The sequence below is a fragment of the Perkinsus marinus genome (genome assembly GCF_000006405.1).
Source record: "Perkinsus marinus ATCC 50983 genomic scaffold scf_1104296950436, whole genome shotgun sequence".
Classification (NCBI taxonomy): domain Eukaryota; phylum Perkinsozoa; order Perkinsida; family Perkinsidae; genus Perkinsus; species Perkinsus marinus.
The window spans coordinates 64,732-89,801 of record NW_003209596.1 but is presented as its reverse complement, the minus strand read 5'-3'; the positions used below and the strand labels follow the sequence as shown (position 1 = coordinate 89,801).

Genomic DNA, 25,070 nt, shown 5'->3' with positions numbered 1-25,070 from the left:
TGAGGGAGTTCATGCATTAGTAAGGATAATGACTGATGAGGTAAAAGGAAGAGCTTGAAATAATACTGCTGGGATGTTCGTGCCTGTCACCATCCAGCCAGAACGTGGCGGAATATTTTACTCACGAAGGAATGCGAAATGACCACTGCATACTTGCAGATAATAGCAATGAGAGGACCACCGTCATGATTCGATATGAACTGTAGACATTTGATGACGTTACAAGCTGCAGTTAGCATAGGCGTGTGGGGTAAGAACCGAGACAGTATCGAGTTCATCCCGGGATGAGGTATGATGAATACACCGAGCACAAAAGAGGGCATAATCTATCTATTCAATGGTCGAAGCACTGATGATGCTGTCTTGGATTTCTCTCCATAACGAGGGTACAGATGCAATTGGTGACTATGTGAGGGTGCCATCGTGATGAGATGCTGAACCGAAGTGAACACAACCGAAGTGCAATCTCAAAGAGAAACTCTCCATCACGCTTGAAAAACGTACTACTGACAACTCCATCACCAACGCTCACTCGATGGGCTTCAACAGAGTTGTCTGCAGCTGATCAAGCCTCGAGGAAACGGAATAGTCGTAGACGCGATCCCTCACTTTAACGATCAAACCTCCAAGCATGCCAGGAGATACCTACACCATCAGCATTATAGCGGTAGTGACCAAAGTAGATCGTAGTACCTCGTATTCCAATTTCAACTTATGCTCTGGTCCAAGGCGTTTACCCAGTGCCACTTCAACCTGGGAAGGATCATACACGAACGAGGATACATATTTATATTACTCTTTTCTTGTCACTGTTGTCAAGCTCTGTAGCAGTGACCACGCGACAGAGGGTGAGGCCTTGCTCGAAACGGACCACCTCGTCGAACTTATCGATAAACTTCGACAGGTGATCCAAACGGTCGTTCTCGCAGAGGATCCCTGAAGTGATCAGCAACGAGGTGAATACAAAAACCTTCCTATGCCACTGGGGGGAGGCAGGCTACCGAGCTGGTGTATTACTGAGGAAGTTGGTGGTGATGTCATCAGTTTGGCACTTCTTGCAGATGTCCTCAACACAGGCCACACGTACGTTCCTTTGCAGACCTATGAGTCGGTTATAGATGCACGGGAAATTAGTGGTATTACCAGGGACAGTACAGAACATAGCGAAAACCCTCTCAGTTTGAAGCATCTCACGCAGCATCATTAAGTCGTGATAGACAACGTCGAGTTTACCCTTAGGGTTAGCCACGGCAAAGAGAGAAGCGGCGTACCTACAATGAAGCTAATCAAAGAGGTTATACCGCTCGCCCACTACCTCCCTTCCAAGGTGGTGTCTTCCAGCTTTGGAACGGACGCGCCTCCGGTGGCCGCTGCCTTGCCAGACTTACCCGCAGCAGCAGCAGCGAAGAGGCGGACTGCTGAGCGGTTGAATGTCGGCACTCGAGTGAGAGTACTACGGGCCAAACTAGCCAGCATACTTAGGGGAATGTTACGGAAAATATGCTGCTATTCATGAACACAGAGATCAGCGTCGAAATGGACCCATGCATACTTGAGTTTTGAACGATTCCGTGGAACCCCGGATCGATTCCGAAGTTCGACAAGATTCAAATTCTATACGAAGGGGGAGTGAATGAGTTCTCAATGAGAAGGCAGCTCCTCTTCTGAGGGAGGCGAAGGCCTAGGGTAGAGGGTTGAAAGAAAAGACCTTACTTTATATGGAAGGTGATAAGATGAGAGAAATTAGGAAAGCATTACCCGATGATAATAGTGATGGAGGTGACGGCCATTATGAGAAGCAGGATGTAGAGAACACTCTCATCGTCTATTCCCAACGAGCATCGTCGAAGACCGCAACCTAACGATTATATATGTGCGCGATCTATTCCGATTGTAACGAAGTTCCCCCAAGCATAATCGTTCCCTCGGATGATGATTCTCCACATTGCGTGTCTTGACGTTCGTAAGTGTCGCTAGATTGTTTAGTCAGTAGAGCTCTCGAGTTATCATACACTATCTGTTACATCATTGCCAAGGAGAACAACTTTCAAGTGCGGCCGGCACCTTTCAGAGCTACGTTTTCAGTTATAGGAACTATAGGACTAGGAACGATTACAAGAACTACGTCGTAGTGTGCGAAGGGCGATCACACTCGTTATGGAGTTACTTGTAACTCCATTCATAGTGTCCGATTTTACTGTCTCCAATATGGACCCGGCAACGAAGAGTTTTTTCGTGGCACGTCGAAAAGAGGACCCCGAGAATGCTGTCTGTTGTGACTGCGGTGCTGCCAACCCACAGTGGGCAAGCGTCCCTTATGGGATCTACTTCTGTCTAGTCTGTTCTGGTAATACCGAAGCGATACAATGTTATGACGGTACGAGAAGATGTGAGCGATTTGTGGTATTCAGGGAAGCACCGATCTCTGGGGGTACACCTTAGTTTTGTGCGCTCGACCACGATGGATAGCTGGAACCCCAAACAGTTGAAGAAAATGGAGCTCGGTGGCAACAGCAAGTTTAACAAATTCTGTCGAGAGATGGTAACATAAGTGAAACCATGACCCGACTCATCATGTGTGTTAGGGAATCGACAAGATGTCGATCTCGGAAAAGTATAATACTAAGGCGGCGGAGTACTATAGGAACTACATTCAAGCTTTGGCTGACGGTACCGCGCCGCCTGAGAGGCCCTCGGTAGCTGACGGGAAGATGCCGGCATGTAATGGTGTTAGAGTCGCATGGTCGTACATGAAGTGATATGTGTTAGATCCTCCTCCTGCTTCGTCGACTAGTGGTAGTCAACGAAGCGCGTCTCCTCCACCAGGGTCAGGTTTTGACTCGTCCAATGGGTATAGCAACGGGTTCAATACGCAGCGACAGCCTGGCCGGAATACCATGACGGGCTTTGGAAGTGAGATGTCTGGTATGAGGAATCAGGGAAGCTCTGATCGATACAGCTCGGCAGGGTTCCAGCAAGGAGGAGGTGAGGTGCATGCTCTGTCGTGGTCTAGGGAGTCCGGTTGACTGTAATAGGACCGAGCCAGGGAGACTACTGGCACCAAGAGGGTCAGGAGGATAACGATCCTTTGGGGAACATGATCTCTGGTGCCGCGTCGTGGATGCGTTCTGCGGTAAGATTTGAGATTGTTGTGGTAGGTAATACCTGATTGTTGTTCAGAGTCAGCAAATACAACATGACGGTTGGAATGCGACTGCTCAGAGTTATGCTCAGTGGGCAGCTCAGAAGAGCTCTGAAGCGTATAGTACTGTCACCGACGAGGCCTTCAAGGATAAGGTTATACGGGAAGTCTTCAACGATAAGGCGGATGATGATTTGTTAGGTTCGTTCGAAACTAGCGTCAACGTCGGACTGGTTCTCGCAGCAGCTCGGTGGTACAGGTAGCTCAGCCAGGGGTGAGCAGGCAGCTGAGTATCTCGGCACCTTGTCGTCGGGAACAATGGAGGTAGGAGTAGCGCGAATGAAGGGATCTCTTGTGGCGACTGTGCGCTACAGGGTTTTGGTTCGGGTTCTGTGAGGCCTCCAGTATCATCGGCGCCGCCGAGCACTACACGGGGATCTGCTAGGGGGGAGGCAGCAGCTACCTATCTTAACACCTTGTCCACTGGGAAGATGGAAGTAGGAGTAACCAATTGTAGGTGGTTTGGTACTATTGGAATCATCAGGGATTCGGTTCGGACTCGATGGTGTCCTCACCTCCTCACCAGGCAGGGAGTCATGACGCCCATGGTCGGTCCAATTCTTCTCCACCACGCGCGAGTGACTCGCCGTTGATCGACTTGTCGTCCTCGACCGTCTCTAAACCGTCCCCGCAGCATTCCCAACCGAGCTCTGCTGGGCATCAGAAGGCTCCACAGGTGGGCGGCTTGCAGCCCCAGAAGAAGACTGGTGAGTGGTATTAGTTACCTTTTTCGTGAGTAGTCCGGGTTGCTGGTCGCTTAGGCACTTTGAGTGACCCCGAGGCTTTCTGGAATGAGGACAACTGGTGATTTGTTCACTTACTATCTCTACTGGAATCGTGACCGACACCAAGCCTGTCACCTGCTCCCCTCCTCTGCACCGCTATTACAGTCGTTGTTTTTCATCAAAATGTACCATATAGATGGTCGGAAAGGGGAATGGGTAGCAGTAGTATCCTCAGTTCTTACCATTCTGTAAGCCGTAGCCTGCTATAGTAGGTATGCATCGCTCCGCTAGGTCCGATTTTCAACTGTTAGTACACCTTTTACTATTAACCTGCGGGTGTTGAGGTTCAGTTGTCACTGTGGGGGGATGTTAGTGTTCGCTCAATGACCGTGCTATCTGGGGAACCATCAGTGGCCTCTTCGGCTGAGTCTCCGCAACGGGAATCACCTGGGAGGGACTCGAGAGCTCCAGTCTCATCCTCTGTGGCTTACACAGGACTGGTCTCTGGTTTGAAAAGGGAGAAATTCCTGCCGAGAGAGGTGAATGCAGTGTCGCGTCGGGCGCGGTAGTAAGCTGTGTAGATACAGAAATGGCTGCAGAGCCTTGACCTGACTTACGCCCTCAAGAACCCTCATCGGTGGGTGGAAACAGTGGCGAAGTTTGAGACGCTAATCGGGTTTAGTGATTTCGCCAACGGCTTCCTAATAGCTGAGATTTTCGCACGATATTTTCCTGGCGAAGTGACGATGCATAGTTTCGACCCTGGTCTGTCGCTGGCCACCAAGCAGAATAACTGGGAGACTCTGTAACATCAACAGGAGCGGCAAGTGTGTCTGGTTCGGTCTAAAGGTTCAAGTTTTTCAAGAAGTACAATGTGGATATCACTGTTGAAGACTTCGAGCCAGTTATTCACAACTGTCCTGGTGCTGGTATCAACATTGTCACCAAGGTGAGGACGCGGTGGTTGATATAGCTGAGACGTGTGCAGGCGTACTATATTCTCACGAAGAGGCGTTTGGGTGGTAGTGCAGGCAAGATTGGCAGTAGAGATGAGAGTGAGGCGTGTCAACTGTGTCGGAATGTGCGAGTTGATAGTAGGCACTTCCTCTGTCGTCCACGGCGGTGTGGATAGTGATGCTCCGAATTACGCGAAGAACACGGCGTCAGTAGTACTGAAAGACCCGGAGATCGATAGAACTGTTGATGACAACGCGAGGGTTTTGAAAGTGAAGGAGCTTATAGATGGAGTTCTGGATGGTCTATGTAGGCACTGATAGCTCTGGATGCACACAACCAAGAGCAGCTCAATGAGAAGGCCAGGACGGGCAGCAATGACTCACAGTATCGCCTTTATCCACAAGGTAGGAAGGGCATCACTGAGTTCATCATGGCTTTCCTGTAGGGCGTCCTGATGTGGGCCAAAACGAAGAAGAGCTTGAGCCTGGTGAGCAAGGTGGAGATGAGCCAACAGCGGTGGGCGTTGAAGCATGCCAAGTGGTGTCTGTCTCGTTCACCCCTCTGGCAGGCGAGAGAGGCTCGAGAAAAGCTCTTGGCTGCGATGCTTGATCCGTGCGAGCCGAGTGATGAATTTACTGTGAGTAGAAGGGGGGGGAACGGCATGGTCTATGGTTACACCTATAGTAGGGCTCCGGGCTGCAGCGACGCCACATTGGCCTTGAAGCTATAGGCTCTGCTGAAGGACCGTCACAGGGTAGTCTGGGCACAGTGAGTAGCTCCAATGGTCATATCAGGTGGAGCGGTATCGGTGTTGGAGGTGATTAAGTCTATAGTGACAGCTGCTGTGGAAGAGCACCCGCAAGGCGGATCCGTCCCATTGCAGTCATTGGGCCCTCAGAAGGATGTCATGGTATACTCTACTTGTCATCAGCTCTCGACGAACCCGCTTAGAGGACCCTTCTTGAATCTGATAGCACTGTACCGGAGGAAGTAGTGATGTCCGCATTGGCTGCTATCAAGGACCAAGCTGCTAGGCTAGCTCCTATGCTGGTCGATAAGTAACGTTCTCTATCATAGTAGAGCAGTGGTAGCTGTGGTCTTTGTAGTCCGGTGGAGGTATGGCGCTTGTGGAAGATCTTCGAGAAGGGCTTTAAGACGGTCCCTGAGGACTCCCCGGTTCTGCCACGGCTTGCTGAGCTCATGCATGCGATAGGCACTGCTATGCGTGCAGTAGATCCTCAGCTCACTGCTAGTGCTGCGAAGGATGTGAGCACATCTGAGAGGTTGAGGATTCATAGTAGGGGTTTACAAGGTACTACTACCGCTGTTGACCCCAATCATATGCGGTTCAATTGACGGTCACAGTCAACACCTGCTGTTCTTTCTATTCAAGGTGAGTGATGGAGAGCCTCCATTCCCCTTCATATAGACCCTTGGTTGATCTGGTGTATTCAGGGCTTCGTAGGAGCAACGGCAGGGGACGTATTAGAGATGCTGCATGCATTGCGTGAGGAGATCGTGTACTGTTACGGTGGTAGTACAGCGACAGATGGTCAGCCTCGTGGTGAATACTCATTACAGGGCGCATGGGGGAGGTCTTGCCACCCCTTGTGCGCTGTATGAACTTCATCATCACTCTGCGGCTAGTTGCTGACTATGAAGATCCGGCAGGCAGGGCCCTTGCTGATGTGTAGGGAAGCAGCGGCCCATTGGCTGTAGCTTTCTCGTTAGGTATATCTACTACGCGCTCCAAGGTGTTGATAGTAGTTCCTACCAGGCGAGAACTAGAGGCCTTGGGATACTCCTTGAGGTTGGTGGATAACTCCAGCTTCCGTCAATCCGGTCTGTCTCAGCTCGCAGCGAGTAGTTGTGTGTTAACTGAGGTGATCCGTGAGGCTACTGTAAAGACCGTCATAGCGGCTACGGTGGAAGAGGTAGAATCTGGTACTCGCCTGGGATGGGAACAGCAGGTAGACAGGGGTCGAGATGGTGTGGGAAGGAAGAGTGGAGGGTTAGGCCGTGGTACTGGCGTTGTTACTGACCTTCCTTGATGTGGCAGTGAGGGGATCTTCTGAAGGGGTGTCTGCAGATGCTGAAGGTGAACGTACTGAAGTGATCGAACCAGCGCTGTTTTGTAGATGACATACAGACTCGGGAAGCACTGGAGCTCCTTGTGAAGTTGCTCAGTGGTACGGCATCGGTTGAGGTTCGCCAGGTGGGGCACTGTGGTAGGCGGCAGCTCTCTTAATATGTACTGCCAGATAGCCCTCGTCGCCTTGGCCAAGTCGAGAACCCTCGAGGCATTCGAGGAGCTTCTAATGGAGCCCTTCCTTGAGGCCGTGATTGATTCGCCAGACGAAACACGGAGGTAAAGTGGATGCGGCTTCGAGCACCTTCATAGTGTTGCTCGTCAGGTCTGTTCTTTCTCCCTCTTTTGATGGTCATACTACTACTCTGCCTGTAGACGCATCTCCTTGTCTCCGTTGTTGGTGGAAAAGGCAAATAGAGGAGACTCCTCGTGAGTTCCCGCAGTAGTCGTCAAGGAGCAATCACTTTATCAGGCGGCGTGAACTGGCCGAGTTGTCCACAAGTCACTGCCTTGGCGCTCTCAGCTATGGTATCACGCAGAGAGGGCGGTACGCCTATAGACTCGTTGTCTTTACCTCTGTTGGAGGTGGTTCTATCGGCATTGGTTTCCGCCCATCGGAGTCTCAGGTTCTGGACAGTTTCTTGTCAGTGGGTGAGGAAGCTGTTGATTCCGCTGCTGCTCATACCTGGATCAAGCTTTTCCGAAGTCTGAGGTGGACGAGTCCCAGCCATGACTTGGCCATCGATGTCCTTGCAGTGGTCCTCTATTCGCCTCCCTCCTGATACCACACCTTCATGATCTCGCGGCAATGTGTATCGGTCATCTGCTGGCCAAGGGAGTTCCGAAGGCCGTCTCTTTAGAGGAACTGTCTACACTCATTTGGCGGAAGATCCTCATGCCGTAGTGATAGTCACTTTTCCAGGGTCCGGTCCTATTGAATATAGGTATTATCGAGAAGGAGCTGCTCAGGCGGACGCCGTCCGTGAGGATCGTCTTGTTGAGTTCATTAGAAACTTCGAGCCGGAGAATGCGGCATCAATGGCGATAGATCAGTTTCGAGAGAAGCTGAATGCTGTGTGAGTAGTATAACTACTTCGATGGGAGACGACTCGATGATAGATACATCAAGTCTCCGTTTGAGAATATTTACGGCTGATGCTGATGCCGGCATGTTTCCATGCTGAGCTGCTGATGATGGTACACAAATGAGGTTGTGTTTGTTAAGTCGTTAATATGATTAGAGGCTACGTGCTATGCGGGGATGTGGATGTCTCACAGTAACGGTATCGTTCTAATGCCAAGCCGTTTGCTAGAGGCAGACGGGCCAACATCAGCATTAACTCCATCGTCCTCCCTCATGGTGGATGAGGACCCTGTTGAGCTCTCTGTGTATCTGAGTGCCTCGAGCCGTCGCTCTCTACAGGGTGGATTCTGCCATCTGACTGCGTGGATGTTCACATCGGGAGACAAAGGCGGTCAGACTCTTGTCAAGGACATTCCTTTGAAACTCCACGGTTCGCGTTCCGAGGCTCAGAGGACGGCTACTGCGCAGTTCACTTGGACTTGGGACCCTAAGGCTTGTTATGTCGTATTGTACACGTTCCCGGCCACAGCTCAGTCGTCATCTCAATCTCGCATTCGAGCTAGCAATTTCGCTAGGTGGGCGCTGAAGGCGATAGAGATGTGCACTCCTCGAGGGTTGGCCTCTTGGGTTGGTGCGTCAGATCCCAACATTGAGGAGAGCATTGAACGTGGTGGCTCTGTGGAAGGGAGTGTGAGAGACGCCTACGTTGTATACGTTTGGAGCGGCAAGGATGCTGACTTGACCGTCAAGGTTACGGCTTTGGCTCGGGGATATGATTTGGGTAAGGCTCTGCGATGCTCAGGAGTGTCAGAGAGAGGGAGTTGGTGCGGCTCATCGGCGTTGAGAAAAGTTATTGGGGTTGACGCTCAGCCAGATGGAGGGGATGAGTCGGATTATACTCATAGTACCTCTGGAGAGGAATGCCAGCTTCTTCGTTTGCTGGAACGCACGCTCGGAGGAGAGGAAACAACAAGGGCTCATCAGCGGCAATTCAAGCAACAGTCCCAGCCATCAGAGGCACATGAAGTATTTTCACTGCCGACAAGTGTTGTCCATGGTAAACCACCAATGGTACCAAGCCTAAGATTGGGAACGATAAGTGCTACTGCGGACCAGTCACGTTCCGGCAGAGGCTCTTCTTCTCGTCGTGAGACTCAGAGCGCTAGAGCGGGGCCGAGTGGGAGGAGACGTATGATTAGCCCTACCGAGGCCGATCTCTTGGAGAATCCACCGAAGTCAGCGAGATCCTCCGAGGCCTCTTCTGGGAGAAGGCAACAGAATGCTGTGGCACAACCGCTGAATATACCCCGGTGAGTGTAGCGAAATCACGCCTGTGGTGACTTTGTGGATGCTTGAGAGGTCTGGTTCCGCCATTTTAGGCCGAAGACTGATCTGGAGTTGATTCAGTCATTTGACCTGAGTCCAAATGCCGATAATTCACATCTTCCTGCTGAGGTTCAGAACGAGCTCCGTTTGCATCAGTACAGGTATCCGACAAGAGCGGTCTTAGCAGTTGCCAGTGTGTGCTTCTAAGGTCGCAATGTAGCGAGATTTTACCTGGGGCTCTCTACCTCGGGGGAGCGAAGGTTGCATCAAACTTGGAGATACTGGAGGAGAAGGGGATCACCCACATTGTTAACACGGCGGCTGATGTGTGCAGTAACTCATTTGCAAACAGGAACATCAAGTATGCTATTTGGGACAAATCTATCCGGAACCGTAGAAAAGGTTCTACCGGGATTTGAACCCAGATCGCCAGATTCAGAGTCTGGAGTGCTAACCGTTACACCATAGAACCAGATGTTTGGAGTCTCTCGGAGCTCCTGGGGATCGGATGTCCACTGCCTGTGTCCAGGTATTTGACCTTATTCCTGAAGGATGCGAGAGACGAGCCTATGCTCCCTGCAGTGCTCTATTGCACAATGCTGTGGATTCATTCCGCGATCACGGAAGCAAAAGGCAAAGTTCTAGTCCATTGCTTTGAGGGAGTAGGATGGTGTTTGAAGGGGATGATCATTACTCTACGGATTTTTCAGGTTAGCAGGAGCTCTACAGTTGTCATCGCATATCTGATGTGGCTCAGAGCTTGGACGTACAACCAGGCCTTTAACTGGGTCAAAGCTATTCGGTGCGCTATTCAATGGGACTCGGATGGTATCATAGACTGCTCCTCTGAGTGGTTCCCTCAGGCCTATCTGTAGCCCGAACACGGGATTCACTTGTATTCTGATAGTCTTCGGCAAGAAGCTCGAGAGCGCGAGAGGGCCTCAAACCTTGATGGAGGCGACCACGGCTTATCCCACCATCTCGAGGGTCACGGTGAGTTTCGCTTCTGCTTGTACTTCGAGGGAGGTCTCTACTACTGTTTGAAGTGCCGTAGGTACACTCTCTGCGTACCCTTCCTACAGCTGCGGCACTCATGATCGCGTTGCCAGTCTCAGCAGGATCGGCTTTGGGTGCCGAAGCCCCCACGATACCGTTGAAAATTGATTCTCGGTGGGTAGCGCTCACTATGGCTTGCATGCAGTATACTGAGAACTGTTTACAGATTCGCCTATATTCTGCAACACGACAGGTCGCTCGTCATTTTGCGGTCAGAAGCAACGAGAGCCGAGATAATCGATACGGCAATCGCCGAGCATTTGCGCCGAGTACTGAAGTTTCTCTCCTCGAGGAGTCTACTACCATGACTGAGCTTCAAATCGGCTATACGGCGAATCATTCAGGTTCGAATTGTCGAGTTTGGCTGCGATGAAGATGGTCCATTGGAAGTCTTTGAAATATTTATTGATGGTGAAGTTGATAATGAATCGAGGGCAGCTCTTGGGAAGATGATTTCCCCGAGTAAGCATACCGCGGGTCAGAGAGAGGTTGATGTGCCGCTCATAGGCTCCGCAATCACTGAACTCTCTCTGGAGTCTCTCATACAAACGATTACGAATTCAGCGTGGGATGAAGAGTATGGTGATGCCAGCGATTTCATCCATGGTACTGCTCGGAGAGCAGATACAATGCTATAACCGAGAGCGAAAGAAGACCTTTGGATGGCACTGAGAAGCAGAGTATGACACATGTGGCAGATTATGTAAGTAGATGAAGATAATAAGCTGTGGAAGGGTGGTCGATAGGTACCGCCAGTAGGCCGCGAGATCCTCTCCCTTGGCGCGGGGAAACCAACTCTTGCCAAAGATCATGAGGCTCGGGAATATGATGTAGCGGGCGGGGACGCTGACGGAAAGACAGAGGTTTACTGCTATCCCGACGTAGAGTACTCCAGTCGGCTAACACAGTAATTCGTGTTTACCTTGGCTGCATCAGTGGATCTCCTGATGTAGATTCGAGCCAGATGAGCTTGAGGAGGGTGAAGTCTTCATTATATTCGTGCCACGTCGGAAGCTGCTGGTCATTTGGGTGGGCGAGGGCAGTGCTCAGGTCGGTGATGAACTATGATTACGCATTAGCGACTCTCATACTCCTCTGCAGCCACCGGACCAACGAATCGAGAGTATACGCAAGATCCTCTGCGAGCGGCATAATGATATGGATGAATCGTCAGTTGAAGTTGAAGTAGTATATCAAGGCGAAGAGATGGATGAGTTCGAGGAGTACTTTGATGATGATTAGTATCATTCATGACACTGGTATTGCCAGCGACTGATGATGTCTCATTTGAATGACACCTACTACTGTTGCTGCGGTAACCCGGATATTACCATGCACTCATATCCAATACAATACTGTTGAGTTTATGATGGAGTCTACCAACTGTTGCTCGCAAATCTTGCAAATCTTGCATTTCCTCAACGCCTATTCTTCACGGACACGCAGTGCTTCAAGAATTCCGAATTGATGTTTTGTAATCGCGAGTTAATATTTGTGAATAAGAATCAAATGCCAAGTCCCGAACAACACTTATCACCAACAACTCAACCCCCTGTTGGCTGTTCTTCTTGGCACGGCACAGATGCCCAACTTTCCTCAGAGTCGATCAGTCCCCCTGGCCGTGGTCCGGCCTCTACGACCTCAGCCTCGAGCGGTGACAGTACGCTCAGTCGGAGGGTGAAATTTGGCGGTTACCCGTCGTTCGATCCTACGGTTGGTAGCGAGTCTGTGGTCAGCGGAGTTCAGTCTCTCGAGTGTTGTGGTGACACGGACGATCTGGAGGAACGGATAGCTGCTCTCTCGAATGATGTTTCACAGGCTCATATTGAGCTCAACGAAGAGCGGCAGAAGCGGCGGCTCTTGGAGCTGGAGAATGAGACGTTGAAGTTGAAGGTGTTGTCTTTGACTATGATGAACCCAGAAGCCGCAGCCGCGCTGGAAGCTGCTGTTGACGATGGTTATGATAGCGGCAATAGTCTGGACCTCTCGCAGATCTATCTCGGGAGTAATGCGAGCCATCATAATCGTAATCGAGCGATGACGGCAGTCGAGTCTCAACAATCATTACCCATGTGCCGTAAGGCCACCGTGGATGATGCTATTTTGGCCATGGAATTCGAGAATAAGGAGGATGTGCTGGTTGTACGCCACATAGGGAGTCTCGGTTTCGGTCCGGCTCAAACATTGGCTGCATACTTCTCAGTATTTGGTAGAGTACAGGAGGTCATAGAGATTGAGGACAGAGACGAAGCTATCGTTGTCATGGCCGGTGGTCCTGGTAGCACTTCATTCTTCCCCCACGGTGTTAAAGTGGTCAGTGGAGGCGAGGTTGAAATCACTTCTTACGACGAGGCTTTGTCAGCGGGTTGGCTTTCGGATGCTCCGACTCACGATACCGATTCTCGATTCTCGATGTCGATGAATAGCAGTGGTCGTCTTGGCAGTTCGTCGCCTCTCTATGGCTGGCAAGTGAAGACTCCCAGGGGCCCGGTGACCCACCAGAACTCGCTGAGGAGTCATGCCCAGACGTGGGATGCTAGCAGCTCGCTGCCGGAGTCATCAAAGGCGACTGATGCCGGCGAGCCGCCACGGATGAATCTGTTGGAGGCGTTGCAAGTCTTTAATGCAGAGGATGAGAAAAGGGTTTTCACCGTTCGGAAGGTGCACAAGTTGGGCTTCAAGTCACAGCATGCCTTAAGGCAGTACTTCAGCCAGTTCGGTAGGGTGAAGGATGTTGTTCTCCTCCCGATGAGGGCCAAGCCGAAGCCAGGCCCGAGCGGTCAAGTTCGTGGTGTTCGCCCGAGTTCGATGGGCTTTGTGGTCATGCAACGCCCTGAAGATGTGCAGAAGGTCCTCGCATACGGAGGTGTCCATACGATCAAGGGCTGGCCTATCGAGGTTCGACCCTTCGTACGACCTAGCGATAAACGAGATTCGAAGGTTAGTACTCCTGGTGACGGGTCGCCGAAGAATAACAGCAGCGACTAAGCCTGTGAAAGCCGAGGCCACGCTGAATGCCGTTTCCTTGGTCGTAATATACTCTGAATGATTCTGTTTCTATCTCATACCTTTTCTTCTCTTGCTGATTTGTATCATCATCATTACCAAACTAGAGTAATAGCACCTTACGCCCTGTGTCGTTGACACGGAGTTTCTCTATCACCAGTTCACCTCACGACATCTATCCCCGCCATGGGGCTATTGAAGCCAACTAGCAACAAACCTCGGTAACGAGTGCTTTCTGGCTCTCCCCCTTGGCGTGGTTGACGACCCGAGGTGATTGTGATCTCTCTGAAGTTCTCCTCTATCTGTGCTTTTAAATTTCACTCACTCATCATCATGCCGTGCTCATTTTTGGGTCGGCCAATATAACTTCACAAAGCAGCGGCGAGGAGTTTCTGATTCCCCCGCAAATGCTTAAAACTGGTGCGAACTGTTCTATATATCATCATCATCATCGTAAAGAGGCAAGGCCTTCTTTTCTATCATCATAATGCTGATAGTTTTTACTATAGTGATGTGTCTATCTCTAACCCTTGTAGATGTATTCGGAATCGAGTCTTAGAAGTTACGAGTGGTTCAGTCCGCTTCTCTTCGCTATGTTTTATAACTGTCCTTGATTCTGACCCCACCGATTTTGGTGATACGTCCATCGAGTTGACAGTAGCGCTTTACTCAACATGTATGGGGCTGCCAAAGCCTCGTACTGCCCGGTTGGTGACTCGAGGACGATATCCCCTGTTGACGATGAGCGCCAAGTTGGTGTTATGAACAATTGTGTTTCCCTAGCGCTTGTAGTGTCAGTAACAGCAGTAGTTGTCTGTCGTAGTATTAGCGTAAGGCATTTCATCACCGTCTACAGTGCTCTCCTTCTGGAAGTGTCGGGCGAAATCGTCCCGGAGCGTAAGCGAAGTCATTGTTACTGTTGCAAGTATTGTGCGTTGTCGCTATCCCATTTTCGCGTGGTGCTTTCCTCTCTGCCATAGCGCTAGGTTGCGTTACTAGTCGTAACCGGCGAGTTAGAAGCGTCGAACCTTCAGCATGTTCCATGGAGAATAAGGCGTCGTCATCTGAAGCTGTCGAGCGCTTCTTCGCGGACTTCGACCTCGGGTCCACGGATCACATGTCTAGCGGAGATTCCTATTTCGACTCGCACAACCAGAAAGAGAGTTATGAAGTAGGTTACCACTGATGATGGTAAAGGAGATGCACTGGTCGACTCCAGGAGCTCCTCAACGATGAAGTTCATCAAGAAGCTTATCGTAGAGCTATACTCGCCAATAAGGACCTTTTCGCCGACCGCATCGTCCTAGTGGTCGGATGCGGTTTAGGCTCGGCGCCATATGTGGCGGCCGAAGCCGGAGCTAAGATGGTTTTAGCACAAGAGAGAAATCAAGTAAGTCCATGCATTGGTCCGTCAATGGTCCGGAATGGATGTCCTGTTGCATGTGTTCTTCTCAAGACAGGTCGCTACGTCCCCGAGATCGCTCGGTTGAATGATTATGATAATATCACCAACGTCAGAGGTGACGTTAAGGACCCTGGGTTTACCTTACCGTATGGTATTACCGAGGTAGCATCTTCAACTGCAGTGCTATTCACAAGCTGGGTGTCAGGTTGACATCATTGTGTCGGAGCCTATGAGCTACTTGTTGCTGCACGAGTCTCGTATCCGAGACGTTATTGTGGCTCGTGAGCGGTTTTTGAAACCTGGCGGCAAAATGTTCCCTAATCGGTAGTGGGGAATGTGACTCGGGGATGCTTCGGAATTACTATGCGCCGTTGGTGGATGTATTGGTCAATACCCACTGCGGCTTGAAGGGTCGCTCCCACTGCCAGGTTTACCATGCACCTTTGCGCTGTAGCAGCTCCGCAAGAGTATACTATGTGGAAGGAGTTCTGGCAAGATATTGGTGGATTCGATTTCTCAGAGTAAGAGTTAGCTCTATATGCTTGCACTACTGATGTCTCTCTCTGACCAGTCCTTGTCTACGGCTCACTCTGGGAACTCCTCTCGTATGCTCAGCTTCACACATCGGTTGCGATAGGGATGATGAAAATGGAGGTACGAACTGCAAAGCACAAACCGCCGAGTTGCATCTACGCCGATTCTTAGATGCGTGGCAGAAAAGTCGATTGACATCAACTTCAGCAGAGCTTTTTACTGTGGATTTGCTGACAGCTCCTGCAGACCTCGCAACGTGGCCAGAGCTACTCTGTGGAGAGTTTGAGATCTCACCCCGAGTAGATGAGCGAGATGTAGATATGCGAGATGTTCATGTAGTAGGGGATACCAGGATCAATGCCGCCCTTGATTTCATCGTTTCTGTGCCAGTGGTGGGATAGAGACGCGTTTGAGCATGAACACCGCGTCGATGCACTAGCAGTATGGTTTGATGTGAAGTTCGATCATGCCTTTGTTCCCGTTGAGTACTCCACTGGCCCTGAGGCCCCGTGGACTTGTTGGCAACAGACCATATTACGGGTAAAGACACTCTAATATGTGCACTAATAGTGATACACTTGCTTGGTTTCAGTTACCAACATTTGCATTCAACAATGTTGAAGACTCGGATCGGCCTCCAGAAGCTCCAGCAGTGCTGCTACCTGGTAGGACCATCAGAGGGCGTATAGCCTTCTGCCAGGCCTCACCTAATCGGCGAGATATAGATGTGAAGATCTCTATGGAAGATGGCCGTGGGGGAAACATCAATACGTATTACACATTGCAGTGATTCTGTGTTTCTAAAGCATGTTGCTACACTTTCGTTTAAGTTGGGTTGGCTCGGTGAAAGACTATCATACGGTCTTTTGGAGTCGTTGCCGCTGCTCCCAGATTACTGGAAGTGCCTCAGAGGCTCAATCCGTTAAGGCCTTTCCAGCGACCGAATTTTCGCTACTTAGCCACGGTGGCTGTGCTGTCATCACTGTCACTCTCCACTCTTCCGGTCGATGCGCTAGGGCACATCATGGCCCTCATTGGCACTGTGCATCATGGGTAGCCTGTCAGCAGTCGCAGGTAGAGCCCTTCATGGAAGCGTCATCCAGTGGCAGGACGAGTGAGCTCTTGGGAGAATTGCGAACGACTAACCTAGCTCAAGAGAGAGTCCTTCAGTGATTTGGAGTTCCATCAAATCAAGCAGCTCCAAACAACGATCGAGATAGAGGTGCAAGGAATACGTAGGTCACCTATTCCTTGCACTTCCATCTTATTTAGGTGGCTGATCTTAACCGACAACCTCACTAACTCCATTATCATGGATGTTCTGGAGGCGATAGTCATCACCATGAGGTCAGCAGGATAATTTCAGAGTCCCGGGTGATCGGCTCATGAAGCTCGTACTTTGTGTCTCCGGCGATATCGTCCGATAGTACTCATTTTGACGGAGAACTAGTAGCGACTTTTAACACCCTCCGGCCCGTCTCGAGAACGCAAGTTAAATAACCAGACTCTGGTTTCGACCTTAGGCATCCCATGATATGGGTGTTTCAGCACCTCATAAAGTCTCTGGGCAACTCTCGATTCTTATGGTGTGAAGTTAACTGAGTCTGTTCGATTCTATCGTTAAGCACAAGAGACCCTGCGGATGTCAATGAGCTCTCAGGAAACTTAATTGAGCATAGCAAATCCCCATTGACAACATTCTTAACACAACAAAGCCGAGTGACTTCTATCTGCATCACAACGTGAGCGCGAACATGTTATGGATACTCAATCTAATGCGACGAGTGTATTTGTTTCGTGAGCGAGTCTCTGACACTTGATCAGAATTATAGGGAAAGCAATGCTGTCACCAACGTAACCAGTGATGCTACAGTGGTAGCGGAGATTGCCGTTGCCGAGTTCTAAGAAACGGGTCAGTTGAGAACTTCATTCCTACAAGGCGTCGTACCTTGGTTGAAGTTGCCGGAGTTGCCTGGCTCGCATCGGCCTCTTTAGTGGGAGGGAGAGCAGCAACCTGACAGAAAAGAGGAGCATCCAATCCGAGTTCTAAACCCACATCCAGTGCTATAACGTGAACATACCTTGGGATCCGAGACTTCCACTTCATCCTCCGCTGTCATATCCACCTGCCCCTCGCCTGCATGCGGAGGAGTGTGTGGTTTAACGGGAACCGCCTTGGTAGTCGGTTCAGGAGTACTCTGTTTCCGTGTGCTCGTAGAAATAGGAGTTGGCTGCTGAGATGGCTCTTGCGGTCGGGCGCCGCTGTTCTGTCGTGTCGGCTCTTGTGTTCTGGTGTTGGTGTTATCTTGCGCATAGCGTATCGGCATCCTCGTCTCCGGCTCCATGCTGGAAGCACTTGGTAAAATTTCGGTGGTAGCATCAGGAGCTGAAGTAGTGATAGGAGCTGTCCCATCATCTGCGTCGTTGGTTGCATCTAGGTAAGCGAATCGTATTTCTGTGGCCGTACGGTTTATCCTAGGATACCTTCTCCTTCGCTTTCCTCCTCTGTGCTACTTTCCTTATTGACAGTCGAAGCTCCGGTCTCTTGCGGTGACATCACTAAAAATGCTCAAATAGTCTTCGATATCATACAGTGGAAGTACCTTCTTCGAGAGCCGCTGGGGCGTGCTCTAATATTAGTCCCTTTGGTATTTGCTCTCTTGCTGCGCACATACGAGATATTGTTTGGGGAACTGAAAGCCCCATGCTGCCTTCTCTGACCATCTCGGTGCATGCCCGGTCGTCATCAGTTGGGCTGGAAAAGTAGACGATCCTAGAGGCAACTGTAAATGACAACCCAGAGGTTCCTTTTGGGGGGACTCACTCGGACTTTCCTTGTGCATCATCACAACGGAATGCCACAACCCAAGAGCCTTCAGGAGAGTGGTATATGGCGACGACAGGTCGCGAGGACTTGCCATCCGACAGCCCGCAGAGATTGGGGGCGAAGGATACGATCTACAACGATAATCGATTTCGAGACTAATGACCACGATTCTATATCCCACCGAGTCCTCCGAGTTGCTCCAGCCGGATCCGTTCGATTCCATGTCCACTGTGGTAGAATTATTTTCGCTCTTCTCTCCAAGCTCCTCTTCAGTCGTTGGCTCTTGTTCGCTTTCATCAGCTGCTGCTTGGGCCTCGTCGCCGGATTTCTCAGACTTATCGGTAGACATTGCTAAGGAAGACGAATCAATTGTTACTATGATCAGCTTGTGATCTTCACCATTCACGAGCGGGGTTGGGGGTTCCTCCAAGACGAACCTAGGTGGAATCTGGTGCCTTCTGGCGCACATTAGAGAAGTCATCTTCGCAACAGGAAACTCTCCACTCTGTCTCCTCAACATAGTAACGCACTCTACATTACTGTTGTCCGGAGCAGAGAAGTAGTAAACTCTGAAAGCCCGTACATACTTATAGCGGATAGTTCACAATTGGACACCAACCTGGCGGTCTCGTTATGGGAAGCTCCACATCGGAAGGCAAAAGTCCACCCACCAGTCGGGAGGCGGTAGATCGCAGCTGCGAGCTCCGAAGCCTTGCCGTCAGACAAACCACAAAGGTTAGGAGCAAGCGATACGACCTACCATAAACAACAGTGTAGGTCAAACGAAGGGATGCTGGATTCAATGGGCGTGGTTCACGTGAAAGTGTTCACACCGTTCGATCTTCATCGGCCGTGTTGAAATACATGTTTGCTTTCCACAGCTGAGTTTAGGAGTTTCCTTACTAATCATAGAAGTTCACATACGAGTTCTGGTAGGCGTGTACAGAAACCAATACGAATTTCCCAAAATTCCCTCGAAACTCTCATATCGTCACCAACACATGTGGTTGACCATGTGCATATTTCCTCACACTGTTAACCGGATGCGATAAGACACCGGCGAGGTCGCCTTAGATCAGACCACGCGACAGCCTCCAAACTCACTGAGTTCTCCCATTCACTGGAACCAGTTTTCCTCATCTTGTGGAGCATGCCTTGTCGGTAACTCGAAGTGGGTTCACTCTCGACATTGTGCTTGGGGTTGTTGACGGCAGAACCAATCTTTCTCCTCAAACTGTGGTGGTAGTCGAATTTTGGGTTGATCATGGATGGAGGTTTGCTGCCATTCCCGCATACAATCTCGACAGCTTCCTCTGCACTTGCGGTATCCGGAATAGGAAAACTCTCCAGAACTTCCCGGCAAGTGGCATCACGAGCACTCATTATTTGCATACGACGATTGTTTGTCTGTTTCTGAGGGCCACCCTTGTTCATCAGTCGCTTCAGCTGCTGCTGACAGGGTCCAGATAACTCCCAGTGTCCTTCCCCTATCTTCGTGATGATTATGGCAGGAGGACTGATGCGAGAGATGGAGATTCCGCATTTGACATGCGAACCAGAATGGTCCTCTGGTATCTACGAAGCATGGCATTTGAGATTACCGCGAGACTCATTAGACTCACAGCTTGCTTCCAAGGAGTGGTAAGTCCACGCTTGAACTCTGGGAGCCAGAAGGATCTGAGGTATCAGAGACTGATATGGACGAGCCGGACGGATAGCCTCACCCGGTCTGCCCGATGAGAAGAGCCATGGATAAGCATCTGCTTAGGGTCTGCATTGCGCGAAGGCTTGAAAAGAAAAAGGGGCCTGTAGCAGAGGGAGCATCCGGCAAGGAAGTGGTCCATTCACAACTCAGCTCAGCCCGATCTAAAATGACACAGTGCATGCACATGTATATGTTCTAGCCGAAAGCGGCCTGGAAAACGATGCGTTAAACAGCATAAAGCGCAGTCAACAAAAGCATACTCAAGATACCGGATGGACAAGCCAGGGGACGCCCACTCGACCTCTGAGAAAAGGAATTCATAAAATACCACACATCGCTCAAGTAGTGCCATTCGAACTAACGCCTACCGTACTTCGGCTAGTTGCCTCTGGAAGGCTTCCCGGGGATGCAAAACACTTTCGATAACTCGTTTATCATCCGCCGTGATGAGAATCCTGGAGTTATCTCCTTTCTGAGAAAGGCGACATAGCTCGTGCAAGGAGTGGCAGAAACTTGACGTTTCTTACAGGTTCGATTCTCGAGACTCTGTTCAGCTTTATGAGCTGATCTCCAAATACAGTCGGCTCAGTATATGTGATATTTTGATGGTTATCAATACTGTTCAGACTGGCGCTGGGAATTGGATTGGATTCTCGTTCTCCAGTGCTGGAACTGTGTGTAGCTGAGTCGCGCCTCCTTGCGTCAGATTCATCAGTCTCGGACGTAGTCATATCGGTGTCTAAAGGGTTAGGAGCGAAGTAATTTCGGGCCACATGATGCGATCGAAGACTCTCCCGCTCAGAGAAATGGGAGTGAATTCCAACGGAGAGGCCTCATTACGGCGGGTGACCTACTGTGGGGAATTCCACCTGGACGACCTGCCCTGCTGTTGCTGTGACTGCTGGTTTCGGAGTTCTTGAACACCGACGGCTTGAGATTGAATGCTGTGAAGTATTCGTTAACTCCCATGAGACGCATTGTAATAGCGCTACCTTCCTCCAGCGGCCTGGGAGGTTGTTCGAGTTTGTATTCCCGAAGGAGCGCATCGAGAGAATTGCAGAGCTCTTCAATGCCCTGTAAGCCCGGGAGATCACCGACACTTGGGGTCGAGCTGAGATACTCCTTGCAATCTCCCCTCAGTCCGCGGCCAAGCTTGACAAAGTGGGTCCTGAGAGGTTAACCCGTATCCCACCTCCGACCTTAGACCTGTTTACTTCAACTGTTGAGTGTTGATGTCCTTACACTTGAGCCCCATCGACCACTGATCGTCGACTGGAGCGAACAGTCCAAGGGAGAGCCCAGGCTCACCGGGGTGATAAATACCACAAAGATTTGAATCAACTGATACAATCTGAGGGACATCGTCCAGTCGTGAGGGATACCATAGACGCAGCAGGTTACCGAGTCTCGCCAAGACTGTCCTCCTGTGATGGTCTTCGAAGTGTCCGTACTAGTACTATGGTCCCCTAAGAGATCAAAAAGAGCATCAACCGAAAGAGACAACTCCACTATAAGAACAGCATGGCGCTACAAGCACGGAGGAGTAGAATGATGAATTATGGTTGTCCGAATGACATAAATGATCGAATATCTACCCCAGGTAGGCTACCAATAACTTCCACGGTAGTGGTTGAAGGTTTGACCAGCGATGTCGTGGTTGACACTCTTTTTGTTGGTCTTGTCGTAGTGGTCGTTCTCATCGTCGTCGTAGTTGTTGTTGTTGTTGTTCTTGTCGTAGTAGTTGTTGTCGTAGTGGTCGTTCTCATCGTCGTCGTAGCTGTTGTTGTTCTTGTCGTAGCTGTTGTTGGTCTTGTCGTCGTTGTTGGTATAGTCGCCGTGGCCGGCTCTCGTTCATCATCAGGAATCGGTCTTGTCTCCGGAGTCCATCTGGCTCCACTATTGAGTTCGTCTTTCGTCGCTTCAGTTGGTCCGGCCTGTACGCCAATATCCGGCACTGAATGAAGTTATAATGCAAGATATGATCGGTTCGGTACTGTACCTTCCGAGGACTCATTTGAAGCGTCATCCGCTACGCCAGTCTCCTGATTCTTCACAGGCTCTTCCCATTTCCGAGATTGAACTAAGACACGAAGATTAGCCTTACCCTATCTCCATTTGCTTTGGCCAAGGGGCAGCGACGGGGTACTCACGACTTACAGTAGCTAGCATCACATATAGTCTTTTCGGCCCACTCGAGTGATTCTCCTGGGATGAATCCAACCGCTCGGAAGTATTGTATGCACCATTCCCTGTTGTGAGGGCCAGGGATGTCCAAGTCTTTGGGTACGTAGTTGATGTTTCGGAAAGAGTTAAACCCCTTTCGATGGCAATTAGTGATGACATAACCTCCCGGTTTAATCATCATCTTTACAGACTCAGTTGATCCAAGATCGCAGCGATCATGATAAGCGTAATAGGATGTTTGTTTTTCCCAGGTCGTTATCGGTCTTGCAGTTGTCGTCGTTGTTGTTGTGGTAGTAGTAGAGGTAGTCGTGGTAGTCGTGGTAGTCGTAGTTGTTGTTGTTGTTGTCGTTGTGGTGGTGGTGGTTGTTGTGGTTGTTGTTGTGGTGGTGGTTGTTGTTGTTGTTGTTGTTGTTGTTGTTGTTGTTGTTGTTGTTGTAGTTGTTGTCGGGATTGTCGCCTCCCTTGTGCTACTGTTACCTACGCTGATGTCTTGGCCCGACGTCCGACCGTTATTAGTCGTCGTATCTGCTTGGCAAAACTAGCTTTCATGAACTTGCGACAACCAATGAAGCCCTCACCTTTAGCGAGCTTGTTCGCGACATCCTCATCGGCTCGATCTCCCTTGGGCTCCTTCCATTTCCCCGATCGGACTGCCAAAGGAAACAAACCATTTATGCAGAACTTGCTGGTTTATGCGGTCCGATCGGCCGTCAAGAGCGCGACGATCAGGACTTACAGTAGTTGGCGTCACACATGGTCTTCCGGGCCCAGTCGAGGGACTTCCCAGGAAGGAAGCCAACCGCTCGGAAGTACTGTATACACCACTCTTTGTTGTGGGGTCCAGGGATATCCAGATTATTAGGAACGTAGCCGATGGTTCGGAAGGAGTTACGCCCTTTCCGATCACAATTAGTGATAACGTATTTTCGGAACTTTATCATGATTTTCACAGACTCGGTTGTCCCGAGATCGCAGCGGTCATGATAAGCATAATAGGATGCTTGTTCTTCCCACGTCATGCCGGGTCTCACCGGTATCTCTGAGGTCCTGACGCACAAGAACGATGGCTCTGATGGGATCCTGAGGGACGTACCAGGTGTGAACTTCGACAGACAAGAGGAGCGTGACGGCGATGAAGAGGCCTGATGTTGCCATGAAGAAATGACTAACAAAAGAACTGACGGCAGCGATAACACCCATCGCGGGTAAGGGGGTAGTCCTAGGTCTTCAGAGCTTACAAGGCTCTCTTGCTATCAGAGACATCCGACGGGGAAGGTTGCCTTCCATTCAACTACTTTCCCACTGTAAATACTCAGTAGGGTTGTTAGATGTAAATGGGAAGTTCTCGAGAATGCCGCACATGGACGCAGTATCCTCGCTATCGTAGTAGGAATAATAGAGCACTGATTGATCCTGGGACATGCTGAACGCTGCCGATCCTGGTCCAGAACGCCTGAGGCTGTAACCTTCTGGTATTTGGAGTCACCTGCCATGCCAAAATTAGAAAGCAGCGACGCAGCGATAAAACAGTCGACATCAACATCTAGCTGATTCAAGTTGTTTGTCGAGAGAGATGTGCTGCGGGCATGGGGCGATGTTCCTAGATCAAAACTTGAGAAGTATTGTATTGATACCGACTGACCCAATGAATGTGAAGGCGGTGCCACATTCTACTATGTGAAAGAACGATGCTGTGATTCACGCCACGTACAGCGCTACTCTGACTCTTGACAGTTGATTCCCTGACAGGCTGTAGTGAGAGAAATTGTTCCTGCGGATTGTAGGCTAATTGATGATGGTCGACTACCAAAGTAAGGCTACTACCCAAGCTCGGGAGTTCCAGAAGAACTACTTCGAGCGACCTCGAAAACCGCGCGATCGCGACCGTTTGATGATGAGAGAACTCGCCCCGTTGTTGCGCCTGCCTTGCGCTCGAAAACCAATGTGTTTCCATCGTGTGCGCTCCCAGAAGATGTGCTGTATCACAGCATCCCCATCGCCTCTCAGCTCTATTTACGCTCCGAGTCACGAGTGTGTTATCCGAACTATTGTTACTAACTCAACATGAATCGAACTCTGTAGAACAACCACCATTGTCATACTCATGAGAACATCAAACCACTCAGATCGGGCCTAGCTCTTCTCCACAGAGACGACAGGCTTTGCTTCGCGAGCTCCCTTACTCTTATACAAGTAGGCTGATCTTCCGAGTGTACTCACGAATTTCACCCGATTAAAATCTTCCCTCGAGAGTTACCGTAATGCAGCTCTCCATCATTCGAGCGCTCTACTTCACGATGCAACTCTGGAAGGATGTCACTAATGTCGTAGTTTTAACTAGAGATGTCATGCTTCCCAAGCCGCAAGCTTATCGCCGTAATCATTGTCCAGTTTGGCGATTTATTTAAGTTCTTTCCACACTCGCACAATCACTTACAAGATTACTTCAGCTCTCGTCGCCTTGTTTGCATGCCTGCTCACGGCAGTGTGAGTCTCCACAAATTCTTGTCTTCTACCCCCTAGTAGTAATAGAGGTATTCTGCCTGATGTGAACATTGACCAATTCCCACTGAAAAGCTGCTGTTAAACCTCTGCGAGCCGACTGACCTTATTGGTGAAGTCGCTAGTCTTCCCTCTCTTCCTCCTTCATTCCGCGACTTCGTGCGCAAGCGTCCTTCGCTCATCGGAATGTTTACACCATAACACCGTGATGCTGTCGAGGAGCTCCAAGATACACTCAGAAAACTAGATCACTCACGTTACATCGTCAGTGTTACTCCCTGCAGGGATAGTCACAAACTCCACGGCATTTTTTCCGGGAGATGCCTGAGGCTCGCCACTCTTGCTATCGACATGATCCATAGAAGGAGATTTAGAGTGAACTATCGGTATGGTGAGGGAAGGCATAATAGACTACGACCAACATGTAACAACCCGCCACTATTTTCTCACTGAATGATAACCGCGAAC

The 25,070-nt window shown here is 50.2% G+C and overlaps 10 protein-coding genes and 1 non-coding gene across 11 annotated transcripts; 7 read left to right on the top strand and 4 right to left on the bottom strand.

Moving 5' to 3' along the window:
- Positions 1–468: 468 nt before the first annotated feature.
- On the bottom strand, positions 469–1,476 carry Pmar_PMAR018482 (conserved hypothetical protein; the record flags this gene model as incomplete). The annotated part of the gene is made up of 6 exons (XM_002777999.1): positions 469–645; positions 694–753; positions 797–936; positions 1,018–1,101; positions 1,144–1,271; positions 1,316–1,476. 6 exons carry the CDS (start codon positions 1,474–1,476, stop codon positions 529–531), a joined length of 690 nt encoding a protein of 229 aa, XP_002778045.1. The 3' UTR covers positions 469–528.
- A 707-nt stretch (positions 1,477–2,183) lies between these two features.
- On the top strand, positions 2,184–4,170 carry Pmar_PMAR018481 (ADP-ribosylation factor GTPase-activating protein, putative). The gene is made up of 10 exons (XM_002777998.1): positions 2,184–2,347; positions 2,412–2,542; positions 2,586–2,721; positions 2,770–2,985; positions 3,036–3,133; positions 3,181–3,297; positions 3,344–3,466; positions 3,517–3,639; positions 3,687–3,909; positions 3,964–4,170. Exons 1-10 carry the CDS (start codon positions 2,209–2,211, stop codon positions 4,008–4,010), a joined length of 1,353 nt encoding a protein of 450 aa, XP_002778044.1. The 5' UTR covers positions 2,184–2,208; the 3' UTR covers positions 4,011–4,170.
- Positions 4,171–4,673: 503 nt separating this feature from the next.
- Pmar_PMAR018480 (conserved hypothetical protein) lies at positions 4,674–5,493 on the top strand (the record flags this gene model as incomplete). Its single annotated transcript, XM_002777997.1, has 6 exons — positions 4,674–4,732; positions 4,777–4,876; positions 4,916–4,982; positions 5,026–5,153; positions 5,195–5,288; positions 5,330–5,493. 6 exons carry the CDS (start codon positions 4,674–4,676, stop codon positions 5,491–5,493), a joined length of 612 nt encoding a protein of 203 aa, XP_002778043.1.
- A 387-nt stretch (positions 5,494–5,880) lies between these two features.
- On the top strand, positions 5,881–8,053 carry Pmar_PMAR018479 (hypothetical protein; the record flags this gene model as incomplete). The annotated part of the gene is made up of 13 exons (XM_002777996.1): positions 5,881–5,942; positions 5,991–6,150; positions 6,340–6,418; positions 6,466–6,574; positions 6,616–6,694; positions 6,738–6,854; positions 6,901–6,982; positions 7,023–7,099; positions 7,146–7,252; positions 7,299–7,415; positions 7,446–7,685; positions 7,730–7,873; positions 7,918–8,053. The coding sequence occupies 13 exons, from the start codon at positions 5,881–5,883 to the stop codon at positions 8,051–8,053; spliced, it is 1,509 nt and encodes a 502-aa protein (XP_002778042.1).
- A 277-nt stretch (positions 8,054–8,330) lies between these two features.
- Positions 8,331–11,764, top strand: Pmar_PMAR018478 (dual specificity protein phosphatase, putative; the record flags this gene model as incomplete). The annotated part of the gene is made up of 15 exons (XM_002777995.1): positions 8,331–8,944; positions 9,188–9,367; positions 9,437–9,544; positions 9,592–9,744; positions 9,913–10,045; positions 10,094–10,185; positions 10,247–10,376; positions 10,438–10,553; positions 10,606–10,708; positions 10,784–10,901; positions 10,947–11,016; positions 11,064–11,142; positions 11,186–11,346; positions 11,393–11,489; positions 11,541–11,764. 15 exons carry the CDS (start codon positions 8,331–8,333, stop codon positions 11,679–11,681), a joined length of 2,295 nt encoding a protein of 764 aa, XP_002778041.1. The 3' UTR covers positions 11,682–11,764.
- On the bottom strand, positions 9,784–9,855 carry Pmar_PMAR018477. Its single transcript has one exon. It is a non-coding gene; the product is annotated as a tRNA-Gln (tRNA).
- A 154-nt stretch (positions 11,765–11,918) lies between the features above and the next one.
- On the top strand, positions 11,919–13,427 carry Pmar_PMAR018476 (hypothetical protein; the record flags this gene model as incomplete). Its single annotated transcript, XM_002777994.1, has 1 exon — positions 11,919–13,427. The coding sequence occupies exon 1, from the start codon at positions 11,949–11,951 to the stop codon at positions 13,425–13,427; it is 1,479 nt and encodes a 492-aa protein (XP_002778040.1). The 5' UTR covers positions 11,919–11,948.
- Positions 13,428–14,487: 1,060 nt separating this feature from the next.
- Positions 14,488–15,375, top strand: Pmar_PMAR018475 (protein arginine methyltransferase, putative; the record flags this gene model as incomplete). Its single annotated transcript, XM_002777993.1, has 5 exons — positions 14,488–14,616; positions 14,665–14,839; positions 14,906–15,012; positions 15,056–15,174; positions 15,279–15,375. The coding sequence occupies 5 exons, from the start codon at positions 14,488–14,490 to the stop codon at positions 15,373–15,375; spliced, it is 627 nt and encodes a 208-aa protein (XP_002778039.1).
- Positions 15,376–15,487: 112 nt separating this feature from the next.
- Pmar_PMAR018474 (hypothetical protein) lies at positions 15,488–15,924 on the top strand (the record flags this gene model as incomplete). Its single annotated transcript, XM_002777992.1, has 2 exons — positions 15,488–15,719; positions 15,775–15,924. Coding segments are annotated over 2 exons (382 nt in total), but the record flags the coding sequence as incomplete, so codon positions are not given.
- A 2,280-nt stretch (positions 15,925–18,204) lies between these two features.
- On the bottom strand, positions 18,205–19,988 carry Pmar_PMAR018473 (hypothetical protein; the record flags this gene model as incomplete). The annotated part of the gene is made up of 7 exons (XM_002777991.1): positions 18,205–18,342; positions 18,393–18,562; positions 18,611–18,780; positions 18,831–18,967; positions 19,316–19,786; positions 19,834–19,888; positions 19,936–19,988. The coding sequence occupies 7 exons, from the start codon at positions 19,986–19,988 to the stop codon at positions 18,205–18,207; spliced, it is 1,194 nt and encodes a 397-aa protein (XP_002778037.1).
- Positions 19,989–22,577: 2,589 nt separating this feature from the next.
- Pmar_PMAR018472 (hypothetical protein) lies at positions 22,578–23,255 on the bottom strand (the record flags this gene model as incomplete). The annotated part of the gene is made up of 3 exons (XM_002777990.1): positions 22,578–22,750; positions 22,837–23,147; positions 23,194–23,255. The coding sequence occupies 3 exons, from the start codon at positions 23,253–23,255 to the stop codon at positions 22,578–22,580; spliced, it is 546 nt and encodes a 181-aa protein (XP_002778036.1).
- Between the last annotated feature and the right edge of the window lie 1,815 nt (positions 23,256–25,070).

What these genes read in the sequence shown, in the direction of transcription:
- Pmar_PMAR018481 (XM_002777998.1), top strand. Translation starts at nt 2,209, where the DNA reads ATGGACCCGGCAACGAAGAGTTTTTTCGTGGCACGTCGAAAAGAGGAC. An exon ending in ACAAATTCTGTCGAGAGATG is followed by an intron (nt 2,543 to 2,585) that starts GTAACATAAGTG and finishes CATGTGTGTTAG; the next exon opens with GGAATCGACAAGATGTCGAT. An exon ending in TGTCCACTGGGAAGATGGAA is followed by an intron (nt 3,640 to 3,686) that starts GTAGGAGTAACC and finishes TGGAATCATCAG; the next exon opens with GGATTCGGTTCGGACTCGAT.